This window comes from Hyperoodon ampullatus (genome assembly GCF_949752795.1).
Source record: "Hyperoodon ampullatus genome assembly, chromosome: 3".
Taxonomy (NCBI): domain Eukaryota; kingdom Metazoa; phylum Chordata; class Mammalia; order Artiodactyla; family Ziphiidae; genus Hyperoodon; species Hyperoodon ampullatus.
The window spans coordinates 11,092,076-11,118,240 of NC_136916.1; the positions used below are offsets into that span (position 1 = coordinate 11,092,076).

Here is a 26,165-nt window from a genome sequence, read left to right on the forward strand (position 1 = left end):
ATGGATCCAGTGTGCTCTTCTGAGAGCATTTATAACCTCATACCCAGTGACTGGAAGGAACCTCCCCGGCCTCCTAGGTACGTGGGTAAGCAAAGATTACCGCTTGAAACAAGAGTGGGGAATTACTGTTCCATTTCAGGATTAAATAAGCATCATATCACTTTCAAAACGAGATAACGTGTTTTTGTCTCAATGAAGTAGCCTTGGATGACAACTTCTTAAAGGAATTTGCAAAATATAAGTATTTAGCATCTCACAATTCACAGAGAGGGCGGCCTGGTGCTGTGAGAGGGCCGTTTTCTTATGTTAGCCTCCTTTTAATACGTGTGTGATTGTTTGTAATTTAATTGTTCGTGTATGATGTGGCATACAACATAGCCTGAAATTTCTTATGGTTCAAAAGAGAAAATCACAATTTTATTATCCTGTGTTAGGATACTTGAAACTTGGTTTCAGGAGTTCGTTGTTTTGTTCCTGACTACACTGCTGCTCCCTCTATAAAGGGATAATACTTATTTTTTTTCCCCAAGAGTATTGTCAAATATAAATTCCTGTTTGTTTCTGAGCCTCAGTTTTTTGATTGGTGAAACAAAATAAATGCATGAGATCGTTTCTAAGGTTTTTTTTTTAAACCAAGTTGTCATTTTCTTTATTTTTTATTTTTTATTTATTTATTTATTTATTTATTTTTTTTTTTTTTTTTTTTTTTTTGTGGTATGCGGGCCTCTCACTGTTGTGGCCTCTCCCGTTGCGGAGCACAGGCTCCGGATGCGCAGGCTCAGCAGCCATGGCTCACGGGCCCAGCCGCTCCGCGGCATATGGGATCCTCCCAGACCGGGGCACGAACCCGTATCCCCTGCATCGGCAGGCGGACTCTCAACCACTGCGCCACCAGGGAGGCCCTCTTTATTTTTTAAAAAAATTATTTATTATTTTTGGTTCATTGGGTCTTCATTACTGCATGCAGGGTTTCTCTAGTTGCGGCGAGTGGGGGCTACTCTTTGTTGCTGTGCGCAGGCTTCTCACTGCGGTGGCTTCTCTTGTTGCGGAGCACAGGCTCTAGGCGCGTGGGCTTCGGTAGTTGTAGCACACGGGCTTCAGTAGTTGTGGCTCGCGGGCTCTAGAGCAGAGGCTCAGTAGTTGTGGCACACGGGCTTAGTTGCTCCATGGCATGTGGGATCTTCCCGGACCAGGGCTTGAACGCGTGTCCCCTGCATTGGCAGGCGGATTTTTAACCACTGAGCCACCAGGGAAGCCCCGATATTAAGTTTTAAAAATCAAGTTACAATTCATACATAAATAGAGATATAGAAAACATAATTTTTTCTGGAAAATGAATTGAGGAGATGGAGGGAACCTAGATCTTTATTCCTTTTTGCTGTTGTTGAGGTATAATTGACATATACCATTACATTAGTTTCATCATTTTAAAAAATTTTTGTAATTTGGAAAAATTAAAAAATTATTATTCATATAGAATAGAATATCTTGTTTTCTATAACGGATAGTAAGCTTTCAACTCACACAAAATAGTGTAATGAATCACAAGATTGCAAATTTTAAAAAGGTGAGAGTATACGCACTCCTTTTTACTGCAGAGGAAGTTATTTTATTAAGGGATCATATCTGCCATTTCTAACTTCCATGGGAATTTCAAGGCACAGATTTGGATTGAACATTATTTCCTGATGGTATCTAGTGAGCTCATTCAGTTTGGACCATAATTAATTCCCAGCCATTTAGTTCATGATTAAGGAAAGTCTTCTAAAAGCAAGAAACAATTTAATGTTTCTCCACCCAAACTTACCTACATAGTAAGATGAGAATACAAAGTATTAAAAGTGGTATAGCTTAACTTCTGCTTCCAATCAAGAGTGGAGTTTACCCTCTCACCTTAAACAACTAAAACACCAGAAAAATATATGTAAAACAATGGTTTTTCAGGCACTGGACAAGCAACGCAGAGCAGTCATCCCTAAGAGAAAGGAAACAAGCCCTACAATTGTCCCAACATACTCTATGGAGAGAATCTCCAGACAAAAGTCCAGGAAAGAGAAATTAAAACAAAATCCAGCAGTTTCCTTGAGTTAAACAGAGTTCAGAGTTTGAGGTGGTCAAGGCAGGTAGCGTTCACAGCACAAGAGTGCTAGAGAGGAAAGAACTACATATATAGAGAACTATAGAAGTATGCAGGTGAATTTCCCTGAAGTCTTTGGTTGACAGTACTTTCATATGTTGAAACTACCAAGGCCAGGGAAATAACCAACAGAAGGCAGCAGAGCCAGATAAAGTTTATATTCCCATCAACCAGAGTGGAAACTCCTCCTAAGATGCAAGGGATTGAGTAGTGCCCTCAGAAATATATTGCCTTAGTAGTAGGGCCAAATCAGAAATAGACTAAAAGCTCCTGGACCCAGAAATACAATGTATAACCAAGAGAAAAATCAGTCAATACAAACAGACAAAGAAATGACATCAATGAGAGAATTAGTAGACAAGGAGATTAAAACCACTATTTTAAATATTCTCCATGTGTTCAAAAAGGCAGAGGAAAACATGAGCAAGATATGGAGAGAAATTGAAGGGTAAATAAAACCCAAAATCTAACTTGAAGACATAAGTAATACCATGTCTAAAATGAAAATAGTATACTTAATGGGAATAACAGCAGCTAAGACACTGAAGAAGAAAATATTGTTGAATTTGAAGACATAGTAATACTAGAACAATACAAAATGGAAATGAGAGGAAAAAAAACTGAAAAGGAAAACAGAATCAGTGAGCTATGGACAACATCAAGCAACCTAACACAAGTGTAATTAGAATCCCAGAAGGAGAGTAGAGAGATATAGAAGAAATATTTGAATAATGGTCGAAATTTTGACAAAATTAATGAAATCTCTAAATCCACAAATCCAAGAATCATAATGAACCCCGAGCAGGAAAAGGAGAAGGAGGAGGGAGAGGAAACCATACCAAGGGCCATTAACATAAAATTTCTTAAAACCAGTAATAAAGAGAAAAATCCTAAAAACAGCCAAGGAAAAAAGAAACATTACATACAGAGGAAGAAAGATATCAGAAACAGTGGAAGCCAGAAGTTTAAAAGTCCATAATGCATAAGAAAAGGGTATGAGTTGGAAATTTGGATTTACACAATGAAATAAAGAACACATAAAATGGTAAACATATGGGTAAATATTAAAGTTTCTTCTTTTTAAATTTATTTCTGAATTTCTTTTTAATTTATTTGGCTTTTTAAAGGGAAAGTAATCACAATGAATTATGGGTTTCATAACACGCATATAACATTAGGATAAAGGTGGGGGAGAGGTAAAGGCAAGTATTCTTTTGTAAGGTTCTCATGTCCTATGTGAAGTGACATAATAATACTTGAAGGTAGGCTGTGATCAGTTAAACATGTATATTTTAAACCTTAGAACTTCCACAAAATAAAACAAAAACAAAAAATAAGGCAGAATAAAATAAGGAAGAACCAGCAATGGGGTATGTAGAAAACAAATAGCAAGATGGAAAATTTAAACACAAACATATTTTTAAAATCACATTAAATGTGAATGGTCTAAATACACCAAAGAAATGAAACCCTTTGAAAGGATAAAAATTCTACACTTTCCATAAGAAAATCCCCTTAAAAATAAAGACACAAGTAAGTAAAAAGTCAAAGAATGGAAAAATACTGTTACCATAAATCAAAGGAATGCGGAATGGTTATATTAATATCAGACAGGGTAGATTTTTAGAGTACAGAATTTTAAAAGGGATATAGAATATTATTTCATAATATTGAAGAGATTAGTATTTCAAGAAGGTATTCTAAATGCTATGCACCTACTAATAGAGCTTCAAAATACATGAAGCAAAACCCGATAGAACTAAAAGAAGAAATAGACAAATCCACAATTATAGTCAGAGATTTCATCTCTCTTTCAATGATTATTAGAACACTTGAAAATACTTCCAACCAGTTTGACCTAATTGTCATTTATAGAACACTCCAGCCAACAGCAGCAGTGTGCACTTTCTTTTCCAGTGTATGTAGAACATTTACCAAGATAGACTATGCTTCGTGCCATAAAACAAGTGCCAGAAAATCTTAAAGGATTGAAATTTTACAATTATATTCTTTAACCACAGTAGAAATTAATTAGAAATCAAAGAGGTATCTGGAAAATCCCCCAATATTTGGAGATTAAGCAAAACACATCTAAACAAACTCCTAAGCCAAAGAAGATATCAGAAGGGAATTAAAAAGGTATTTTTTAATTTTATAGCTTCTATTAGATAAGTATAAAGGTTTAAAGTCAAATATCTAAACTTGTACCTTAAGAAACTAAAAAAAAAAAAAATTGAAAAAGAAAAGCAAATTAAACTCCAAATAAATAGTAAAGATCAGTGCAGAAATCATTGAAATGGAAAACGTGAACATTAAAGAAAATCAATGAAAAGCTGGTTTTTTAAGAAATCAATAAAATTAATAAGCCCTTAGCTAGACTTATCAGCAAAAAAAAAAAAAAAAAAGAGAGAAGACATAAATTACCAATATAAGGAATGGGAGAGGGGACATCACTGTAGATGCTACAGATATTCAAAGGATAATAAGGAAATACTATGACCATCTTGATCCTGGCACGTTTTTCTTAGGGCAAAGGTTCCATGTAGCTTGCTTAAGCCTGATGGACAGGGCTCAGATAATTCAGGTAATTATGCTTTATGGCTATCTCCAAATGAATATAGATATATATAAATTAGAAATGTATATCCTTTTTTTAAACTTTAAATAGTTTTTACTAGAAATGTAAATGCTACAACTTTTTCTTTTAATTTTAGGTATGTATCAGTTTTTAAGGCAGCTGTAAAAGATGACAAGCAAAAATTTAAAACTGCAATGAAAACTATGGGACCAGCAAAACTTGAAGTACCTTCTCCAAAGGATTTCCTGAAGAAACATTCAAAGGAAAAAACTCTACCACCCAGTAGGTTTTATCACTCTTTTTAATATTAAAAGTGTTAGCAGATAATTTAAAATTATTTTGTCTGTGAATATTAAATGTTTACAGTGATAACAACTTTACCTCATATTAAACAGAATTTGAGAGGCTAGGAGAAAGCAGAAGTCAAGAACATAGTAGATGTACCCCAGTGTTCATAGCAGTATTATTTACAGTTGCCAAGACATAGAAGCAACCTAAGTGCCCATCAGGAGATTAATAGATAAAGAAGATGTGGTATATGTATACAATGGAATACTACTCAACCATAACGAAGAATGAAATACTGCCATTTGCAGCAATGTGGGTGGACTTGGAGGGTATTATGCTAAGTGAAATAAGTCAGCCAGGGAAATGTATGACATCACGTATGTGTGGAATCTAAAAAATACAACAAACTTGTGAATATAACAGAAAAGAAGCAGACTCACAGAACAAACCAGTGGTTATCAGTGATGAGAGGGAAGAGGGAGGGAGCAAAACAGAAGCAGGGGGTTAAGAGGTACAATGTTATGTATAAAATAAGATACAAGGATATATCGTACAACACAGGGGATATAGCCAATATTTTATAATAACTATAAATGGAGTATGACCTTTAAAAATCACTATATTGTACACCTGTAACTTATATAATATCAGTATTATACATCAACTATACTTCAGTGAAAAAATATTTTAAATAAAAGTTCTCAAAAAACACCACAATGTAGTAGAAAAAGAGAGTGGAGAATGCCAAGTTGCCCCCTAAATAGACTTTCCTTTGATGGTGCAAGCATCTTGAGCTACATCTTGGACTATCTGATAAAACCCCACCTCCAGCACCACATGCCCCACCATCTTCATAACTAGCTATATGACTTCAATAACAATGATCATAAGAAGAGTTCTAAACCTCAGTGGGCAAGATAGCTCAGCATCTAAACCCTGTCTGGTCTTTTCTGAAAGAGATGAAAACTACAACCATTACTGTCAGTTGTCGAAGCAACTATCAGGCTCACTTTAGCCTTGAGTATGGGCTTTAACTCTCTCCGATCTCTAAGACCATTAGGACAATGAAAGAGTTAGATGTAATGGAGGAGCCTTCATGAATGAGAGCCAGTTTCCTGGGCATGCTACCTGTACAGGCACAAAGGGCCCTGTGCTTCAGAGGATCCCACACTTGGTTTAATGCTCTGCTTTTGCCATCTTGAAATGCCTAATAATTTTTTATCAAGGAGCCCCACATTTTCATTTTGTACTGGGCCTCACAAATTATGTAGTCAATTGTGGTCATAGAGAATATGGATATCAAGGGAAAAGGCCATCAGGTAAGTGGAGAGTGGATGAAAAAGGAATTGTTATTGGTATTCATGGAAGCAACTTCTTCCCATCTTGGGTATGTCTTCCCTGATGTTTTCAGATAATAAAGAGAAGAGGGCAATGAGTCTATCTATTTTAAAAAGTTAGCCTTGGTGACTTCCATGGTGGTGCAGTGGTTAAGAATCTGCCTGCCAATGCAGGGACATGGGTTTGAGCCCTGGTTGGGGAAGATCCCACATGCCATGGAGCAGCTAAGCCCGTGAGCCACAACTACTGAGCCCGCATGCCACAACTACTGAAGCCCGCACGCCTAGAGCCCGAGCTCTGCAACGAGAGAAGCCACCGCAATGAGAAGCCCGCGCACTGCAACAAAGAGTAGCCCCCGCTCGCCGCACCTAGAGAACGCACGCGCGCAGCAATGAAGACCCAACAGCCCAAAAAAAGCCTCTTCCCATCTTCTGGCATCGGGGAAATAATGCAATATCTCAAGCCCAACTAGGGTGTGCCTTTTGACAAAAATGAAACTACTTCTCCCTATGACAATATTATGTGTCGCACAACCCTCTCTCATAACCCTCATGCCGTGACAGAGGATGAGGGCATTATTGGGAAAGGTGAAAGAAGCAAGTCTGAAAATACAACATTCATGCTGAAATTCATGTCTTCAGAAGCCTCTCTTGTAACTCCCTTAAGTGGAGTCTTGTTATTTTGTGACCCAAAAGCACTTGAGAACACTGGAAAGTCTTAAAATGGAATTTAATACTTTAAGTGCCTTAGAACCAATGATATTACTTAGGTCCTCATGAATCCTCTCCAAGGTTAAGCATATTACATAACCTAACTGTATAAATCCTAAGTTTCAAATAAGGAGAAAGGGAAGAATTCTGTCTCTTTTCTTATAAACATTATAAGGCAAAACAAACACAAAATTTCATTGGCCTTAAGAATAATTAAGAAATTCAGGGCATTGCAAGAGCTTTAAAAGCCCCGTCCAATGAGACAAAGTTAAAGGTAATATAGGCCAAGGCTACTGCCAGTCTCTTGGTGAATATTCTGCCATTCTGAACACAATAATTTGCTAGACACACTGAAAAATACCTAACAGGTACAAGAAGATTTCTCTAAATTTAAGTAGTAGAACATCTGCATGACTACAGACCGTGTTGATATTGCCATTTTATTATAGCCTAAAAAGAAACCCAGTCATTTGGCTTTCAGACTTATTAACATTACCACCGAATAATTTGTAAAGAGACATCCTCGCCCCTTTTTCCGAGCCACCCCACATTGCCAACCCCTACTGCTCGGATGAAAAAAATATGATGTTTAGATATTGATAGATATAATATAAGGGTAAGATGGGTGTGGGCTTTAGGCTCCATCCGGTGCATAAACACAACCAACCAAGATTTATAATATACTTACTCAACTAAGAATGAATTATCAGTCTTTCTAAACTGTTGCCTCATTTTCTGAGAATTCAGTTTTGCCTCTTAATCGCATTTCTAAAGCTATCGTTATGGGAGTCCTTTGCATGCGCTTTCAACTCATAATTAAATCTGGAATCTAAATGTTTCCCATGTGAACATCTGTAAGATGTATGCCTCTGGTTTTTTAGGCAAACGGATTATGTCAACCTTACTTGATATACCCAACCTGACTTGGGTGTATCTGGTAGAAGGGAGCTATTTGGGTTGTAACAGGCTTATTCTCTGCTCCGGGCTTTGGAAGAACTCCCTAATTCAATTTCTGACAATGCTCACAACATCTCAGTAGTATGTTAAATAGGAAGAAGGTAACCATTTTTGTAGGTCAAAAACAGTAAACAATTTTACATATAGTTCAAGCTAATATATACATTATAGTCTGCATATTATATTTTATTTTTTCATCCCCCACTATAATGTAAACTCCATGAGAAAGGGGACTTGGTCTCTTCTGTTCACTCCTGTACCCGCAGTTCCTAGAGCATTACCTGGGGACATAGTAATTGCTTAACAAAAATATATTGCATGAATTAATGAATAAGTGAACATTCAAAACCTCCTTTATAATGTTTCCTGGGGGGGGTGTAGAATTATCAGGGGGTATATTGGTTTGCTGGGGCTGCTACCATAACAGGTATGGGGTAGCTTAAACAGAAATTTATTTTGTGACAATTCTGAGAGCTAGAGTCCAAAATCAGGGTCTAACTGGGAATTCCCTGGTGGTCCCTGAGCTTCCACTGCAGGGGGTATAGGTTTGATCCCTGGTTGGGGAACTAAGATCCCACATGCCACACGGAATGGCCAAAAAAACCCCAAAACAAAACCAATAACACAACAAAACAAATGAAAAAAAAAACAAGATCAGGATGTTTCCAAGATTCATTTCTTATGAGACATCTCTCCTTGACTTATAGATCACTGTCTTCTCCCTGTGTCTTCACATGGCTTCCTTCTGTGTGTGTTTGTGTCCAAATTTCCTCCTTTTACAAGGACATCAGTCATATTGGATTAGGGTTCACCCTAATGACCTCATTTTAACTTAAGTCCCTCTTTAAAAGCATGTACAACTACAGTCCCATTCTGAGGTACTGGCATTTAGGGCTTCAACGTATGAATATGGCGGGGGGGACACAATTCAGCCTATAATAAGAGATTAATCCAGTTCATAAACTTTTAATAATAAGTATTGTTTTTTTCTGATAATAAAAGTTATATAAAATGATTTAAAAGTTCAAACAGTACAGAAATGAATAAAGTCAAAGTCCATAGTAATTGTGATGGGGTTAAGATTTGAGTACAGTGGGGTTTTTTATTGTTGTTTTTTATTTATTTAATTTACTTGTTTTCGGCTGCATTGGGTCTTCGTTGCTGCGCGCAGGCTTTCTCTAGTTGTGGCGAGCGGGGGCTACTCTTTGTTATGGTGCGTGGGCTTCTCATTGCGGTGGCTTCTCTTATTGCGGAGCATGGGCTCTAGGCAGGTGGGCTTTAGGCAGGTGGGCTTCAGTCCTTGTGGCACGTGGGCTCAGTAGTTGTGGCTCACGGGCTTAGTTGCTCTGCGACATGTGGGATCTTCCAGGACCAGGGCTGGAACCCTTGTCCCCTGCATTGGTAGGCAGATTCTTAACCACTGCACCACCAGGGAAGCCTTTGAGTAAGGTTTTGTCAAGATAGTTGTTGCCTTCGGTTCTTGGAAATAAAGTGTAATTATTTTACATTTTAACATTTTGACAAACCACTTTGATGTGGCTGTATCAAAATAGATAAGTTGGAACGGTCAAGTCAAAGAGACTGTGTAAAAATGGCCAGTTTCATCTACTGCTAATGAAGAGAATGTGGTAGAGATAAGTAACTTTGGATAGCAGTTATTTTAGGAGGTGAGCTGTAATCAGGGAGGAGTGAATAGGAAACCTCAGTAGTATTGGTCATTTATAATTTCTTAAGCTGCATGTTAGGTACATAGCTATTACATGATTTTTATACCTTATAATAATAATAGTTTTAGTGAAAAACATCCACAGATTCTTGGATACATCAGATACATCAAGTTTGATTTATTTACTTGGTGATTTTACAGTAACTTTCCTCTGAAGAGGCAATTATTCATAATATTGAAGGTACTCAGAAAAAAGTTTTAATGTTTATTTGGACTTTTTTCAATGGGCATACTGAACATTTGTCATTGAAATCTTTATAAGAAAATATTTTTATTATAGCTAATAAAAATGTTTTAGCTAGCATATGATTTGGGGTGTTCATTTGCTTCCCTTAGATTTTTATATACAAGAGACATATCAACATATTAATTGATTATGTCACGTTTAATTTTTTGCATTTATGATTACTGATTTTTATCTTAAATATTTGAATATATTATTAATAAAACTCTAATATACTAGTGGTAAAATATCTGGATGCTATAAGTAGTACTGAGTAGCCACATTTATAGTTTAATATTAACAAGGAAATATTATGTTTAACAGAAAAAAAGTTTGAATGGAATGAGCCCAGAAAGCCTCCTGTGCCGTTGAGGATGGACCATCCAGTCATGGGAATACAGAGTGAAAAAAATTTTATAAATACAAATACAGCCGATGTCATTATGGGAGTGGCTAAAAAACCTAAGCCAATCTATGTTGACAAAAGAACTGGAGACAAGCATGACCTTGAAACTTCAGGACTAGTTCCAAAGTACATCAATAAAAAGGTAGCCTTGTGATATATTAATAAGATCTGATAGTCAGATAATTTAAATACGGTATTATAATGATTGTCTGTATTATCACTAATAGTGCCCTCACTGACAAACTAATGGTTACCAGTGGGGAGATGGAAAGGGGAAGGGTTTGGAAAGGGGTAGGGGATTAAGAGGTACAGATTACTATGGATAAAATAAATAAGATACAAGGGAAATATAGCTAACATTTTATAATAACTTTAAATGGAGTTTATATCTATAAAAATTTTGAACCACTACGTTGTACACCTAAAACTAATATAATATTGTAAATCAACTGTACTTCAATTAAAAAAAATAGTGCTCTCACTGGACAAATTATCTAGATTGCCAGTTCTCATTCCTCTGAAGTCTGTGTTTGGTCCAAATCTAGTGTGATGAAATTACAGAGAATTTGGAATGAACAACAACATATAGTTCAGTAGAGGGAAACTATAATTGTTTTTCGTAATTTCAATTATTAATATATTTAACATTTGTAGCAAACATTCTCTAAAAGGTACTCATTTTCGGTGAGGTGGAATTGTCACTAGAAGCACAGTTGTTACTATAAATCTAGAAGGAATAACCTTTCAGAAGATCCTAAGATTTAGTCATTAGTTTACATTATCTTGTTAACAGAATGAGAGAAATGAAGAGGAAAACAACTTTAGAACCATCCGTCCTATCAGTGTACTGTAAATAATTCACAGTACTATTTCAGTTTGAACTCATTTGTGTTTGGTTTGGAGTAAAGCAGACCTTGAAAGTACTGTACAATATTTAGTCTTTTCAGGACCTTCATTTCTATCTGAAAAGGTGCTTATCAGATAGGCATATAATTTCATTGTTGAAAATTATAGAAGCTTGGGTTTAGCAGTTTAAATATAGAACTTTAAAATTTAAAAAGCTTTTGAAAAATACCTTATATAAGACCTATTTTACTTTGCATACTTATAGAGCACAAAAGTGCTGGAAACACACATAGTATAATATGAGTACAAAATTCTAAAGAATAATAATGTATAATAATAACTTGGGAAGGAAATAAGGAAGAAAAGAAGAGAAAAAGAGGAAATTGTAACATTGATGTAAGAGGGGCTTGTACTGAGGTCATCCAATGATCTACCATGGTGAATCCAATGACTGTTCACCATCAAAACAGGAACCTCAAGGCTGTTGTCAGAGAACACTACTTATTCCCTGAGAAACCCTTGTCCCTCAGCTGGCTGAGACACCTTTGGAAGACCTTAGTAGGAATCTGGGAGTTGACAGCTCATGCTTAGAAAGATTTCAAGTTTCTCTGGTTACGTCCTCCTTCTATGGCCCCTGGAGGTTCTTCAGGGTCCTTGTCCCATAGGGTGTGGGAAAGCAGAAATTTCATTCTCCTGGCTCTTTAAAGCCATTTCCAATCCATCATTTCTCTACCATCACGTAAAAACCCTTCTCCTTTGATGGTCATGCCACAAACCGCCACACTGGCTGCCTTCCACCTAAGCTGTCCACTTCAATACATTTTCTGCCTTGAGCAGGAAATTGAGAGTCTCTATCACAGAGACAGAAAAATACGAGGTTAGTCTACCTGTGCTTGTCTACGAAGCCACGCAAATTCTCTGCTCCTAGTGTACTCTCGATGGCTAACCAGTCAGGGCTTACGAAGGACTAACTCAACTTACTTTCTACTTATCTGAGTTAAGCTTTAAAATCTATTATTGGTAAGTGAGATAGTAAGTCCTTTTAAAGGCAAGGCCATTTTTTAAAAGTGAATGAACCTCATGTTTTAGTTCCAAATAAAGTATTACATGTCCATTTGTGCCATGAGAGTATTTTGTGTAAGCAAACTGAAGCATGGATGTTTGCCTAAGTTACATAGCAATAATAGGAAGACAAGCATTTCAAATTCTAACTCTGCCACTACTTAACTCTGTGATTTTTAACAAGTTATTAGATTTATCACAGCATGGTGAGGATTAAATGATATGAAATATACTAAGCACTTGACACAATACCTGGTACCTAATAGAAGTTCAGTAAAGAGCAGATATTATAATATATGCAATTATTAATATTAATAGTATGCATTAGCCCTCAATGATCCAGCACATGGGAATATTTCAGATCACTGCAGCTTTTACCCATTTGTGAGGTAGTTCTTTTTCCTAAGCAGAGTATGCCAAATATAATTTAATCACTTGTGATTACACAGTCATCATTGGGAACCTCAGTGATTGTACTGAGCTGAAATGAGGTGTTGCCCTCGGTGTTTCCTGAAATGGATTGAACTGGTTACCATGAAACTAACTTACCAGAATACTGAGCTCTTAGAGTCTATTTGTATAGTGCTTTGCAACTTTCCAGAACACATTTGTAGCTAGGATTTCTATCCCTTGTTGTCAGGATTAGGTTAGGTTGTGCTGTGGTTAACAACCCCCAAATTTTAGTAGCTAAAAGCAACTAAGTTTTATTGCTTGCTTGTGCTACCTGTCCATTGAGGATTGCTGGGAGCTCTGCTTCTTGTCCTCATTCCAGGACCCAGACAACCCAAAACATCACCCATCACCATACCAGAGAGAAAAAGAACATGACAAGTCAACCATTAGTTCATGAGCCTTCTACCCAAAAAGGACATTTCATCTACTCACACGGGGAAATTCAGGTCACATGGCTGCATCTTACTTGAAGGGGAGCAGGAAAATATTGTCATACCAAGTGCCTAGAAGGAGAAGAACCAGAATATTTGTGTATAGTTTTAATGACTCATATCTTGCAACAGCTACTTCCTCAGAGAGGTCTTCCCTGACATCTTTTTCTTTTTTAACTTAATTTTATTTTTTTATACATCAGGTCCTTATTAGTCATCCATTTTATACATATTAGTGTATACATGTCAATCCCAATCTCCCAGTTCATCCCGCCACCACCACCCTCCTGCCACTTTCCCCCCTTGGTGTCCATATGTTTGTTCTCTACATCTCTGTCTCTGTTTCTGCCCTGCAAACTGGTTCATCTGTACCATTTTTCTAGGTTCCACCTATATGGAAATATACGATATTTGTTTTTCTCTTTCTGACTTACTTCACTCTGTATGACAGTCTCTAGATCCATCCACGTCTCTACAAATGACCTAATATCGTTCCTTTTTATGGCTGAGTAATATTCCATTGCATATATGTACCACATCTTCTTTATCCATTTGTCTGTCAATGGGCATTTAGGTTGCTTCCTTGTCCTGGTTATTGTAAATAGTGCTGCAATGAACATTGGGGTGCATCGGTCCTTTTGAATTATGGTTTTCTCTGGGTATATGCCAGTAGTGGGATTGCTGGGTCATATGTTAATTCTATTTTTAGTTTTTTAAGGAACCTCCATACTATTCTCCATAGTGGCTGTATCAACTTACATTCCCACCAACAGTGCAAGAGGGTTCCCTTTTCTCCACACCCTCTCCAGCATTTGTTATTTGCAGATTTTCTGATGATGCTCATTCCAACTGGTGTGAGGTGATACCTCATTGTAATTTTGATTTGCATTCTTCTAATAATTAGTGATGTTGAGCAGTTTTTTAATGTGCTTCTTGGCCATCTGAATGTCTTCTTTGGAGAAATGTCTATTTAGGTCTTCTGCCCATTTTTTGATTGGGTTGTTTGTTTCATTAATATTGAGCTGCACGAGCTGTTTATATATTTTGGAGATTAATCCTTTGTCCATTGATTCGTTTGCAAATATTTTCTCCCATTTTGAGGGTTGTCTTTTCGTCTTGTTTATGGTTTCCTTTGCTGTGCAAAAGCTTTGAAGTTTCATTAGGTCCCATTTGTTTATTTTTGTTTTTATTTCCATTACTCTAGAAGGTGGATCAAAAAAGATCTTGCTGTGATTTATGTCAAAGAGTGTTCTTCCTATGTTTTCCTCTGAGAGTTTTATAGTGTCCAGTCTTACATTTAAGTCTCTAATCCATTTTGAGTTTATTTTTGTGTATGCTGTTAGGGAGTGTTTTAATTTCATTCTTTTACATGTAGCTGTGCAGTTTTCCCAGCACAACTTATTGAAGAGGCTGACTTTTCTCCACTGTATATTCTTGCCTCCTTTATCAAAGATAAGGTGACCATATGTGCGTGGCTTTATCTCTGGGCTTTCTATCCTGTTCCATTGATCTATATTTCTGTTTTTGTGCCAGTACCATATTGTCTTGATTTCTGTAGCTTTGTAGTATAGTCTGAAGTCAAGGAGTCTGATTCCTCCAGCTCTGTTTTTTTCCCTCAAGACTGCTTTGGCTATTCGGGGTCTTTTGTGTCTCCATACAAATTTTAAGATTTTTTGTTCTAGTTCCGTAAAAAATGCCATTAGTAATTTGATAGGGATTGCATTGAATCTGTAGATTGCTTTGGGTAGTATAGTCATTTTCACAATATTGATTCTTCCAATCCAAGAACATGGTATATCTTTCCATCTGTTTGCATCATCTTTAATTTCTTTCATCAGTGTCTTATAGTTTTCTGCATACAGGTCTTTTGTCTCCCTTGGTAGGTTTATTCCTAGGTATTTTATTCTTTTTGTTGCAGTGGTAAATGGGAGTGTTTCCTTAATTTCTCTTTCAGATTTTTCATCATTAGTGTATAAGAATGCAAGAGATTTCTGTGCATTAATTATGTAATTATTTACAACTTTACCAAATTTGTTGATTAGCTCTAGTAGTTTTCTGGTGGCATCTTTAGGATCCTCTATGTATAGTGTCATGACATCTGCAAACAGTGACAGTTTTACTTCTTCTTTTCCAATTTGTATTCCTTTTATTTTTCTTCTCTGATTGCCATGGCTAGGAATTCCAAAACTGTGTTGAATAATAGTGGCGAGAGTGGACATCCTTGTCTTGTTCCTGATCTTAGAGGAAATGCTTTCAGTTTTTCACCATTGAGACTGATATTTGCTGTGGGTTTGTCTTATACGGCCTTTACTGTGTTGAGGTAGGTTCCCTCTATGCCCACTTTCTGAAGAGTTTTTATCATAAATGGGTGTTGAATTTGTCAAAAGCTTTTTCTGCATCTATTGAGATGATCATATGGTTTTTATTCTTCAATTTGTTAATATGGTGTATCACATTGATTGATTTGCATATATTGAAGAATCATTGCATCCCTGGATAAACCCTGCTTGATCATGGTGTATGAGCCTTTTAATGTGTTGTTGGATTTTGTTTGCTAGTATTTTCTTGACTATATTCATCAGTGATATTGGCCTGTAGTTTTCTTTTTTTGTAGTATCTTTGTCTGGTTTTGGTATCAGGGTGATGGTGGCCTCATAGAATGAGTTTGGGGTGTTCCTTCCTCTGCAATTTTTTGGAAGAGTTTGAGAAGCATGGGTGTTAGCTCTTCTCTAAATATTTGATAGAATTCACCTGTGAAGCCAACTGGTCCTGGACTTTTGTTTGTTGGAAGATTTTTAATCACAGTTTCAATTTCATTACTTGTGATTGGTCTGTTCATAATTTCTAGTTCTTCCTGGTTCAGTCTTTGAAGGTTATACCTTTCTAAGGCTTTGTCCATTTCTTCCAGGTTGTCCATTTTATTGGCATAGAGTTGCTCGTAGTAGTCTCTTAGGATGCTTTGTATTTCTGCGGTGTCTGTTGTAACTTCTCCTTTTTCATTTCTAATTTTATTGATTTGAGTCCTCCCCGTCTTTTTCTTGATGAGTCTGGCCAATGGTTTATCGATTTTGTTTATCTTCTCAAAGAACCAGCTTTTATTTTTATTGACCTTTGCTGTTGTTTTCTTTGTTTCTATTTCTTTTATTTCTGCTCTTTATGATTTCTTTCCTTCTACTAACTTTGGGTTTTGTTTGTTCTTCTTTCTGTATTTCCTTTAGGTGTAAGGTTAGATTGTTTGAGATTTTTCTTGTTTCTTGAGGTAGGCTTGTATTGCTGTAAACTTCCCTCTTAGAACTGCTTTTGCTGCATTCCGTAGGTTTTGGATCGTCGTGTTTTCATTGTCATTTGTTTTTACGTATTTTTTGATTTCCTCTTTGATTTCTTGGTTATTTAGTAATGCATTGTTTATCCTCCATGTGTTTGTGTTTTTTATGGGTTTTTTCCCTGTAATTGATTTCTAATCTCATAGCGTTGTGGTCAGAAAAGATGCTTGATATGATTTCAATTTTCTTAACTTTACTGAGGCTTGATTTGTGACTCAGGATGTGATCTATCCTGGAGAATGTTCTATATGCACTTGAAAAGAAAGTGTAATCTTCTGTTTTTGGATGGAATGTCCTATAAATATCAATTAAATCTATCTGGTCTATTGTGTCATTTAAAGCTGTGTTTCCTTATTAATTTTCTCTTTGGATGATCTGTCCATTGGTGTAAGTGAGGTGTTAAAGTCTCCCACTATTATTGTGTTACTGTCGATTTCCTCTTTTATAGCTGTTAGCGGTTGCCTTATGTATTGAGGTGCTCCTATGTTGGGTGCATATATATTTATAATTGTTATATCTTTTTCTTGGAATGATCCCTTGATCATTATTTAGTGTCCTTCCTTGTCTCTTGTAACATTCTTTATTTTAAAGTCTATTTTATCTGATATGAGTATTGTTACTCCAACTTTCTTTTGATTTACATTTGCATGGAATATCTTTTTCCATCCCCTCATTTTCAGTCTTTATGTGTCCCTAGGTCTGAAGTGGGTCTCTTGTAGACAGCATATATATGGGTCTTGTTTTTGTATCCATTCAGCAAGCCTGTGTCTTTTGGTTGGAGGATTTAATCCATTCATGTTTAAGGTAATTATCCATATGTATGTTCCTATTACCATTTTCTTAACTGTGATGCATTTGCTTTTGTAGTTCCTTTTCTTCTCTTGTGTTTCCCACTTAGAAAAGTTCCTTTAGCATTTGTTGTAGGGCTGGTTTGGTGGTGCTGAATTCTCTTAGCTTTTGCTCGTCTGTAAAGCTTTTGATTTCTCCATCGAATCTGAATGAGATCCTTGCCGGGTAGACTAATCTTGGTTGTAAGTTCTTCCCTTTCATCACTTTAAATATATCATGCCACTCCCTTCTGGCTTATAGAGTTTCTGCTGAGAAATCAGTTGTTAACCTGGTGGGAGTTCCTTTGTATGTTATTTGTCATTTTTCCTTTGCTGCTTTCAGTAACTTTTCTTTGTCTTTAATTTTTGTCAATTTGATTACTATGTGTCTCGGCATGTTTCTCCTTGGGTTTATCTTGTCTGGGACTCTCTGCACTTCCTAGACTTGGGTGGCTATTTCCTTTCCCATGTTAGGGAAGTTTTCGACTATAATCTGTTCAGATATTTTCTCGGGTCCTTTCTCTCTCTCTTCTCCTTCTGGGACCCCTATAATGCAAATGTTGTTGCGTTTAATGTTGTCACAGAGGTCTCTTAGGCTGTCTTCATTTCTTTTCATTCTTTTTTCTTTATTCTCTTCCACAGCAGTGAATTCCACTATTCTGTCTTCCAGGTCACTTATCCGTTCTTCTGCCTCAGTTATTCTGCTACTGATTCCTTCTAGTGTATTTTTCATTTCAGTTATTGTATTGTTCAGCTCTGTTTGTTTGTTCTTTAATTCTTCTAGGTCTTTGTTAAACATTTCTTGCATCTTCTTGATCTTTGCCTCCATTCTTTTTCCAAGGTCCTGGATCATCTTCACTATCATTATTCTGAATTCTTTTTCCTGGAAGGTTGCCTATCTCCACTTCATTTAGTTGTTTTTCTGGGGTTTTATCTTGTTCCTTCATCTGGTACATAGCTCTCTGCCTTTTCATCTTGTCTATCTTTCTGTGAATGTGGTTTTTGTTCCACAGACTGCAGGATTGTAGTTCTTCTTGCTTCTGCTATCTGCCCTCTGGTCTTCTCTGACATCTTTATTTATCTCAAATAGCTCTCATGACTTTCTTTTTTCTTACTGTATTTACTGTGGAGGACTTAATATATATTATTTTATACTTTATTTTTGGTGAGTTTCCTCTCACTACAGAATGCACATTCCATGAGGACAGAAACTTTGCCTTTCTTATTCACTAGTGTAGCTAGCACCAAGTACATCCTCAAATAATTATTTGAAGAATGAACAGGGAGTAGTTCTGTTTCTCTACACAGGGGTATCGACACATTCACTAACTTGAAAGAATCATAGCTGATTGCTTCACTGTCAGTCCTTGTAAGCAGCCCAGGAGCCTAAGATTGTATTTTGTAGTTCCAAAAACAACCTTAGGGGCCCACGTCAATTTTTTCTTAAAGCAGATGTGCCTAGTATCTTTAAGAGTTTGTTCTTACAATGCATTGGAAGCATTTATCTTCCTTTTTTTTTTTTTTTTAAACGAGATCATGCACAAGAGACCTTAAGATATTTGAGATATTTCAAGGTAAAATCTGAAGCACCTAAAAGAAATAAAGAAAATCCAGTTCTTCGGGGTAAAGTAAGGGCCAAGTCATCAGCCAAGAACAGACACTGGGAACATTCAAAAGAGGGAAAACAAACAGCCATGATAACAGCACAGATGGTTTTAAATGACCAGAATCAACTAGTTCCAAATAGGAAAAAAAAAAATCACTGACTTTTGTTAACTTGCAGTGTTTTGCGCAAAGGCTTTAGGTCTGTAACTTTTCTTTTGCTCCTAATCATTGGTTGGTATGTACACATATATAAGATTACTTTCAGGATGTTGATTTTTTTTTCCTGAAAAATCCTTACCAGGGTTATGGTGTCACGCCTGAATATATACGTAAGAGAAATGAAGAAGTGAAGAAAGCCCAGGAAGAATATAACTATATCCAGGAAAACCTCAGGGAAGCAGCTATGAAGAGGCTATCTGATGAAGAAAGGGAGGCAGTTCTGCAGGTAAGCGTCTGTAGTTTACCTTCATGTGTAACTCTTTAAAACATCTCTGAAAGAAAGGTCCACCATCAGTGATTATTAAGGCCAGCACTTTGATTTTGAAATCAGAACACTCTCTTTTGCTTATAGTGACAACTGCATGCAACAAAGCTGGCTCTCTGGGGAGAGCAAAAAGTTGTGATATAGGGATTGTTGAATAATAATTTGTTTCCAGCTAGGTGAGCTTCTGTTTCTTCCTGAAGTAGTGTCATAAGCAAGCTAAGCTTCTCCTTCAACGAACGTGCATAAATAAAGTAAAAAAGCATTTTGATTTTCATCCCCATGCCCCTGAATTTTTCAAAAATAATATCCATAAGGTAGGTATTTTTCACTAGGTGGAGCTCTAGAATAATTGAAACTGTCCCTAGACCAACTTTTTTTTTCTTATAAGCAAGTGTCCAGATTTTAAAATAACCAGGTGTTAGGCTTTACATATGTTTTCTTTATTTGGAGTAAAACAGACTTAAAGACACTTACACTGGAGTTTTTAATGCAAGACTTCTATCTGAAGCATTTAAAATATTGGGGGATGTGAGCACCGTTGCTCCATCATCTTTAGAGAGTATTTATTAAGCACCTACTGACACTGTTCTATAGTTGTGTTCTCTTACAGAGGTAAAAATAGTACTTTATTCATTGTTTTGTTACTTTGAAAGCTTTCTACAAAGTCATTTCTAGTGACCTTTTCAAAACAGAAAAAAAACCTATTTTTACAACATTAATTTCTATTGAAAAATGGATTCATATGCTGTTATAAAATCTTAGCATTTTATCAGTGTCATCCCAATCATCAATAAACATTTATTAAATGTCTGTTCTGCATAGAGTATCATGCTAAGCCCCAAGGGGCATAAAATGAAATTTCTGCTATGGATAATATTGTAATTTAATTGATGAGAGGTGCTGCGTATATATGTACATATAGAAAGGTGTGTGTGTACAGATCATATGTTTTATAAGGTTCGCAGGCATGAACATCCAGTGCAGGATGTAGGTAGGTCTTTAGCTGTGCCTTAAACTGCAGAGTAAGAGGATATCCCAGACAGCAGGAGTGGCCCGAGGGCAGGGACCCTGTCTCTTTGTTGCCAGCAATCTCTGCAATGCCTAACCTAGTGCCCAGTGTAAACACAGGTGATTAATAATGGTGCGCTGGAGAGAAGGAAGGAAGACAGACAGGCAAGAAGGCTGGCCCACGTGGAAGTGGAACTCGGCCGGTCATTTTCAGGAAAAGCACTGCTCTTTGGTTCCCTCCCTCCTTCTCTCCCTCCCTCCTTCCCTCCCTCCATCAGATTCTGCCGTTCTTAAAACATACATGCTTTTGTGAAAGCCAGGTTTTTATATCTAAGAAAAATAGGAAAAGAAAGGAAGAACTTCCCTGGGAAGGCAAAGGCTCTTCCCTCGGGCACGTCCTTAGTGGGTCAGCAGCCCTCAACTTCCTGATGTGGTCACTACAGAGCTTCTTTGTAGACACTTTGATAGACAATAGCTGACCCTCCCTTGGATGCCTTATTAGCTGGGTAGTGTAGCTGCCATGGTAACGAAGCCACGCGCTCTGTTCCTGACAAGCCCTGAGCCCTGCTCGCTTCCCTGGTAAAGAGTTGCACGTAGTTCTATGACAGGATGGGCATATGTCCCTGAGGAGGGCACATTCTGCTCATTCTTCATAAAATAACAGTCTCATTATCCAGGAAGGGATCATCTGGTCTAATTATTCCAGACTTCTCATTTCACAGATGAGCATATAAAATGCAAATATATCAGTATTAAGTGGGCACATTTGTTCATTCATCCCTTCATTCATCTACTGAACATCTAATCTACCATGTTCCACTCACTGTACCCAGCCTGGGGGATATACTGTTGTGAGCAAAACAGACGTGGTCCTTCCTGTCAGTGAACTTGGAGGTTGGTTTACATTTGCCCCTGGTCACAACATTATCAAGTAGCTGAAGAGGGACTAAAACTCACATCGACCAGTTCCCAGGCCCGTGTTTTCCTACCACATGATAAGCACGTGCATCAGAGGTGACAGAAGGAAGCTCTTCCCACCCGGGATCCAGCAGGGGATAGAAGACCTACTAGGCTGGGATTCTGAAGAGAATTTACAAAGGAACTATTTACAGAAGTGAAGCAGGGCTAAGGGGACCAACAGGGAACACTGAGGACTAGGGACAGTGGGAATCACCACCACCCTGGGCTGGAAGGGCAGGGGCAGGAAACAGCATTACCAGAGCCGGGTGGGAGCTGGAGCCTGGAAGAGGGGCCCCGGCAGGCACTGTAGTCACAGATGCAAGGGCCAGTCGTGTCCAGGTGATGTCCAGGATGGGGGAAGAAATGCCCCAAGCTCGCTCTCCTCCCACCGGTGCCTTCCTTGGCTGAATTCAGGCAGAGGCTGGAGGGAGCAGCGCTGGGGGAGGAGCAGCCCATAGGAATAAATACCTCAGCCACAGCGCAGAACCAGAGGTGGAGAATGGATGGGGGTGGCAGCAGAGGAGCATGGACCTGAACACACTTCCTATTATTTTATGACCGCTTCTCCCTATGTGAAATTTTTCCACAATTAGCAGTATTATTTCAGTATTAAACTAGAAGAGAGAAAAATGAAGAAATAAAGATAAGGGGAAATCAGTATCGCTGCAGTGGATAAAAGATTTTTTTTAGATGAAATAACCACAAAACCGCTAAGAGGCTATTTCGGTATAATATGAAATATCAATCACATTTAGTTCCCATCCCTAGAGGTGGACTTTGATCCAAATGTTATTGTACACACTGGAAGATAAAGAAAACTATACTTTAAAAAGAAATACTGCAAAACGTGTAGCTGCTGTGACCACAAAGAATAGGGAAAGATCACCCAAGGAGCTATGAAAAACCTTTGATATTTCAAAGTGTATAAATACATAGATTTCTTCTCTGCAATAGGCAACCCTGTGGAGCACTGTGGAAACATATTCCCATTTCATAATGAAAGGCTATAGAAAAACAGAATTCTTTTGAGGACTTCTTATTGGAATACTTCTCATACACTATTAAGAACTGTGTTAACCCATCCCCCTCTTTTTAAAATGTAGAAGACGCTTCTACCTTTTCCCTTTCCCAAATCCTTGATATAATCTCACTCAAGAAATGTTCAACATTGTGGCCTTTTTTCTCAACAAATCTTTTCTATAAAGTGTGTCCAAACTTGTAGTCATTTTTACCTGAGGGTGGAAATAAACCATTTTCTCCCCGAAAAGTTTACAAGATTAAATTTGTACTGTGAGGGCTTATTATGAAGGTATTGTTATATGAGACACTTCTAATTCTCTCATAAATCTAAATGTATGGCCATGATTTTCAAGGACCATATCTTCTTTCTTTTTTTTTTAATCAATAATTTTAAATTATGCTACTCCTGAGCTCTGGCTAGGACTTCTAATACTATGTTGAATAAAAGTGGCAAAAGTGGGCATCTTTGTCTTGTTCCTCATCTTAGAGGAAAAGCTTTTAGCTTTTCACCATTGAGTATGATGTTAGCTGTGAGCTTGTTGTATTTGGCCTTCATTATGTTGAGGTATGTTCCCTCCGTATGCACTTTGTTGAAAGTTTTTTTTTTTATCATAAATGGAGGTTGAATTTTATCATGCTTTTTTGTATCAGTTGAGGTGATCATATGATTTTTATCCTTTATTTTATTAATGTAGTGTATCACATTGACTGATTTGTGAATATTGAACCAGCCTTGCCTCCCTGGAATAAATCCCACTTCATTAGGGTACAGGCATACCTTGTTTTATTGCACTTCATTTTACTGTACTTCACAGACTGAGATTTTTACAAATTAAAGATTTGTGGAAACCCTGCACTGCCAGATGATGGTTAGCATTTTTTAGCAGTAAAGTATTTTTTTATTAAGGTATTTGTTTTTTTAAACATAATGCTATTGCATACTTAATAGACTGTGGTCTATTTCTAGTTTCATACCATTGTGGTCAGAAAATATGTTTGATATGATTTCAATCCTCTTAAATTTATTAAGACTTGATTTGTAGCCTAACATATGATCTGTGCTGGAGAATGTTCTGTGTACACTTGAGAAGAATGTGTATTTGTTGCTTTTGGATGGAAAATTTTATATATATCTGTGAAGTCCATCTGATCTAACCTGTCATTTAAAGTTGATGTTTCCTTACTGATTTTCTGTCTGGATGATCTATCCATTGATGTAAGTGGAATATTAAAGTTCCCTACTATTATAGTATTGCTGTCTGGTTTTTTCTTTCAATTTGTTAATATTTGCATTCATATTTTGATGCTCCTATGTTGGGTACGTAAATATTTATAAATGTTATATCCTCTTGTTGTACCAACCCCTTTATCATTATGTCACGCCCTTTGTCCCTTATTACAGTCTTTGTTTCAAAGTCAGTTTTTTCTGTCATAAGTATAGCTACCCCAGCTTTCTTTTGGTCTTCATTTGCATGGGATATGTTTTTCCATCTGTGTGTCAGGGATCATAATTTCCAGGCAATATTTTATTTTATTTTTTTATTATTAATATTTTTTTTTTGCGGTATGCGGGCCTCTCACTGCTGTGGCCTCTCCCGTTGCGGAGCACAGGCTCCGGACGCGCAGGCTCAATGGCCATGGCTCATGGGGTCCAGCCACTCCGTGGCATGTGGGATCTTCCCAGACTGGGGTACAAACCCGTGTCCCCTGCATCGGCAGGTGGACTCTCAACCACTGCGCCACCAGGGAAGCCCCAGGCAATATTTTAAATTTTACTTTCAGTTTTACTTTTCATTTTTGTGTAAATAAAATGATTTGTGCACCCATAGTGAATAACAAAGTGTCAATTTATAAAATTTCATTGCATGAGTTCAATTAGTTTAAGACCATTTTGTCAATGGAGCCTCTAGTGCCTTGTGATAAGAAATGATAACTGTGCAGAGATGGAAATAAGCTTTATTGCTCCTAAGAGATTCCTAATTTTGAATTTGTTGGTTTCTGAGAACATAAAACGTTAACTTACATTATTGAATTAGCATATGTGTTACATGTAATGATATTTCAGTCATTTCTAGAATAAATTAATGGGAAGTATAGATCCATTAACTATATGGAGGAAGAATTCTTTCTAATACTGAAAACACATAAAAGATCATCCTTTGTTAAATTGAATTTTGGGGCTTCCCTGGTGGCGCAGTGGTTGAGAGTCCGCCTGCTGATGCAGGGGACACGGGTTCGTGCCCCAGTCCGGGAGGATCCCACATGCCGCGGAGTGGCTAGGCCCCTGAGCCATGGCCGCTGAGCCTGCGCGTCCGGAGCCTGTGCTCCACAACGGGAGAGGCCACAGCAGTGAGAGGCCCACGGAACGCAAAAAAAAAAAAAAAATTGAATTTTGGCATTTTATACAATTCCATTTAGTCAGATATAAGAAAACATGGCCATGTAAGTCAGAATCAAGTGTTTCGATGTGATTTCTCTGTTGAAGAATGAGGATAATATTTTTTTTTCTAAAGAAAAAAATGTAAATTTTTATAAGAAATAATTTCCTGTTCAAAATTGTTTTTTTTGCTTGGGACATCAACTCTAAGTTGTTTTTACCAAAGCATTTGCTATGAGCTTAGTTTCATACTACTCATAACTCTGCATACACGTATTTGATGGTAAAAACAAGTACAGTAACATTAAAAACAAAGAAAATAAATATTCCCAGTGGGAATTGAGCACACAATCAAGGACAGGGTTTGGCCTCTGTACAGTATTTTTTGTTACTGTGGCCAAGAACTTGATAAACACATATCATTTTTTAGTTATTTTTGTCAGCTTTCTTTACCTGTTTACATTTTTCCTTCCCAGTGCAATTTTCTTTGCTATTTACTCTGCTTCTGCAGTTTACTTTGCTATGTACAGTTTTCTTTACCATTTGCAGGGGCTGAAAAAGAACTGGGAAGAAGTACATAAGGAGTTTCAGTCCCTCCCGGTCTTCATCGACTCCATATCAAAGAAGATTCGCAAGCAGAAGCTGGAAGAAGAGATGAAGCAGCTGGAACACGACATTGGTGTCTTCGAAAAGCACAAAATTATTTATATTGCTAATAAGTAATAGTGGATTTTTAAAAATATAGTCATTTTGACATAGAAAAAACCCACGGAAAACATAGAAATTAAATCATAAGTTTTTTTCAAAAAGTAAAATACCATGAAGAGTATAAAAATAATCTTTACCAAAACGCTTAGGCAATGTTTAAAGAATAGTTGTATTATTTACTTACATAGAGAAAAAAAAATTTTTTTTCACCAGCATCAGGGTTTCCATGTATAACCTGATTAAAATTTGATGTTAGGTTTTCCAGTTTGATGGCATAATTCATTATTATTATGTACTTGTTTCACATAAACATTCATTTCTGGGCCCTGAAAAATAAAGTCAACACTCAGAACTTCACATTTTTTTCTACACTGCGTAATACAAGGAATACAAGGTTAAAAACTGTAAAGTATTTTGAATTGGAAATAGTCGTGTAAGCTTTTTTACTACTCTGAAGTATTTTCTACATATTATTCCAGAGATCCAAAAATTACATATATTTTCTGGTAGCCTATGTCATTTGCAGCTATTCACAGCTATAAATATTTTCAATATCCATAATGTTATATATAGGCTGAGAGGTTTACATTTGGAGGAAGAAAAATTAAGAAGATAACATAAAATCAAGGAGACAACTTATAAATTGTGTCACTAAGGATTGTTGAAGAGAATAGCCTTCTTCCTGACATCCAGCTTCT

At 36.9% G+C, this 26,165-nt stretch overlaps 1 protein-coding gene across 1 annotated transcript; it reads left to right on the top strand.

Annotated features, from left to right (window-relative positions):
• On the top strand, positions 1-25,800 carry ENKUR (enkurin, TRPC channel interacting protein; the record flags this gene model as incomplete). The annotated part of the gene is made up of 5 exons (XM_079699832.1): positions 1-77; positions 4,852-4,997; positions 10,282-10,505; positions 19,212-19,355; positions 25,309-25,800. 5 exons carry the CDS (start codon positions 1-3, stop codon positions 25,480-25,482), a joined length of 765 nt encoding a protein of 254 aa, XP_079555958.1. The 3' UTR covers positions 25,483-25,800.
• Between the last annotated feature and the right edge of the window lie 365 nt (positions 25,801-26,165).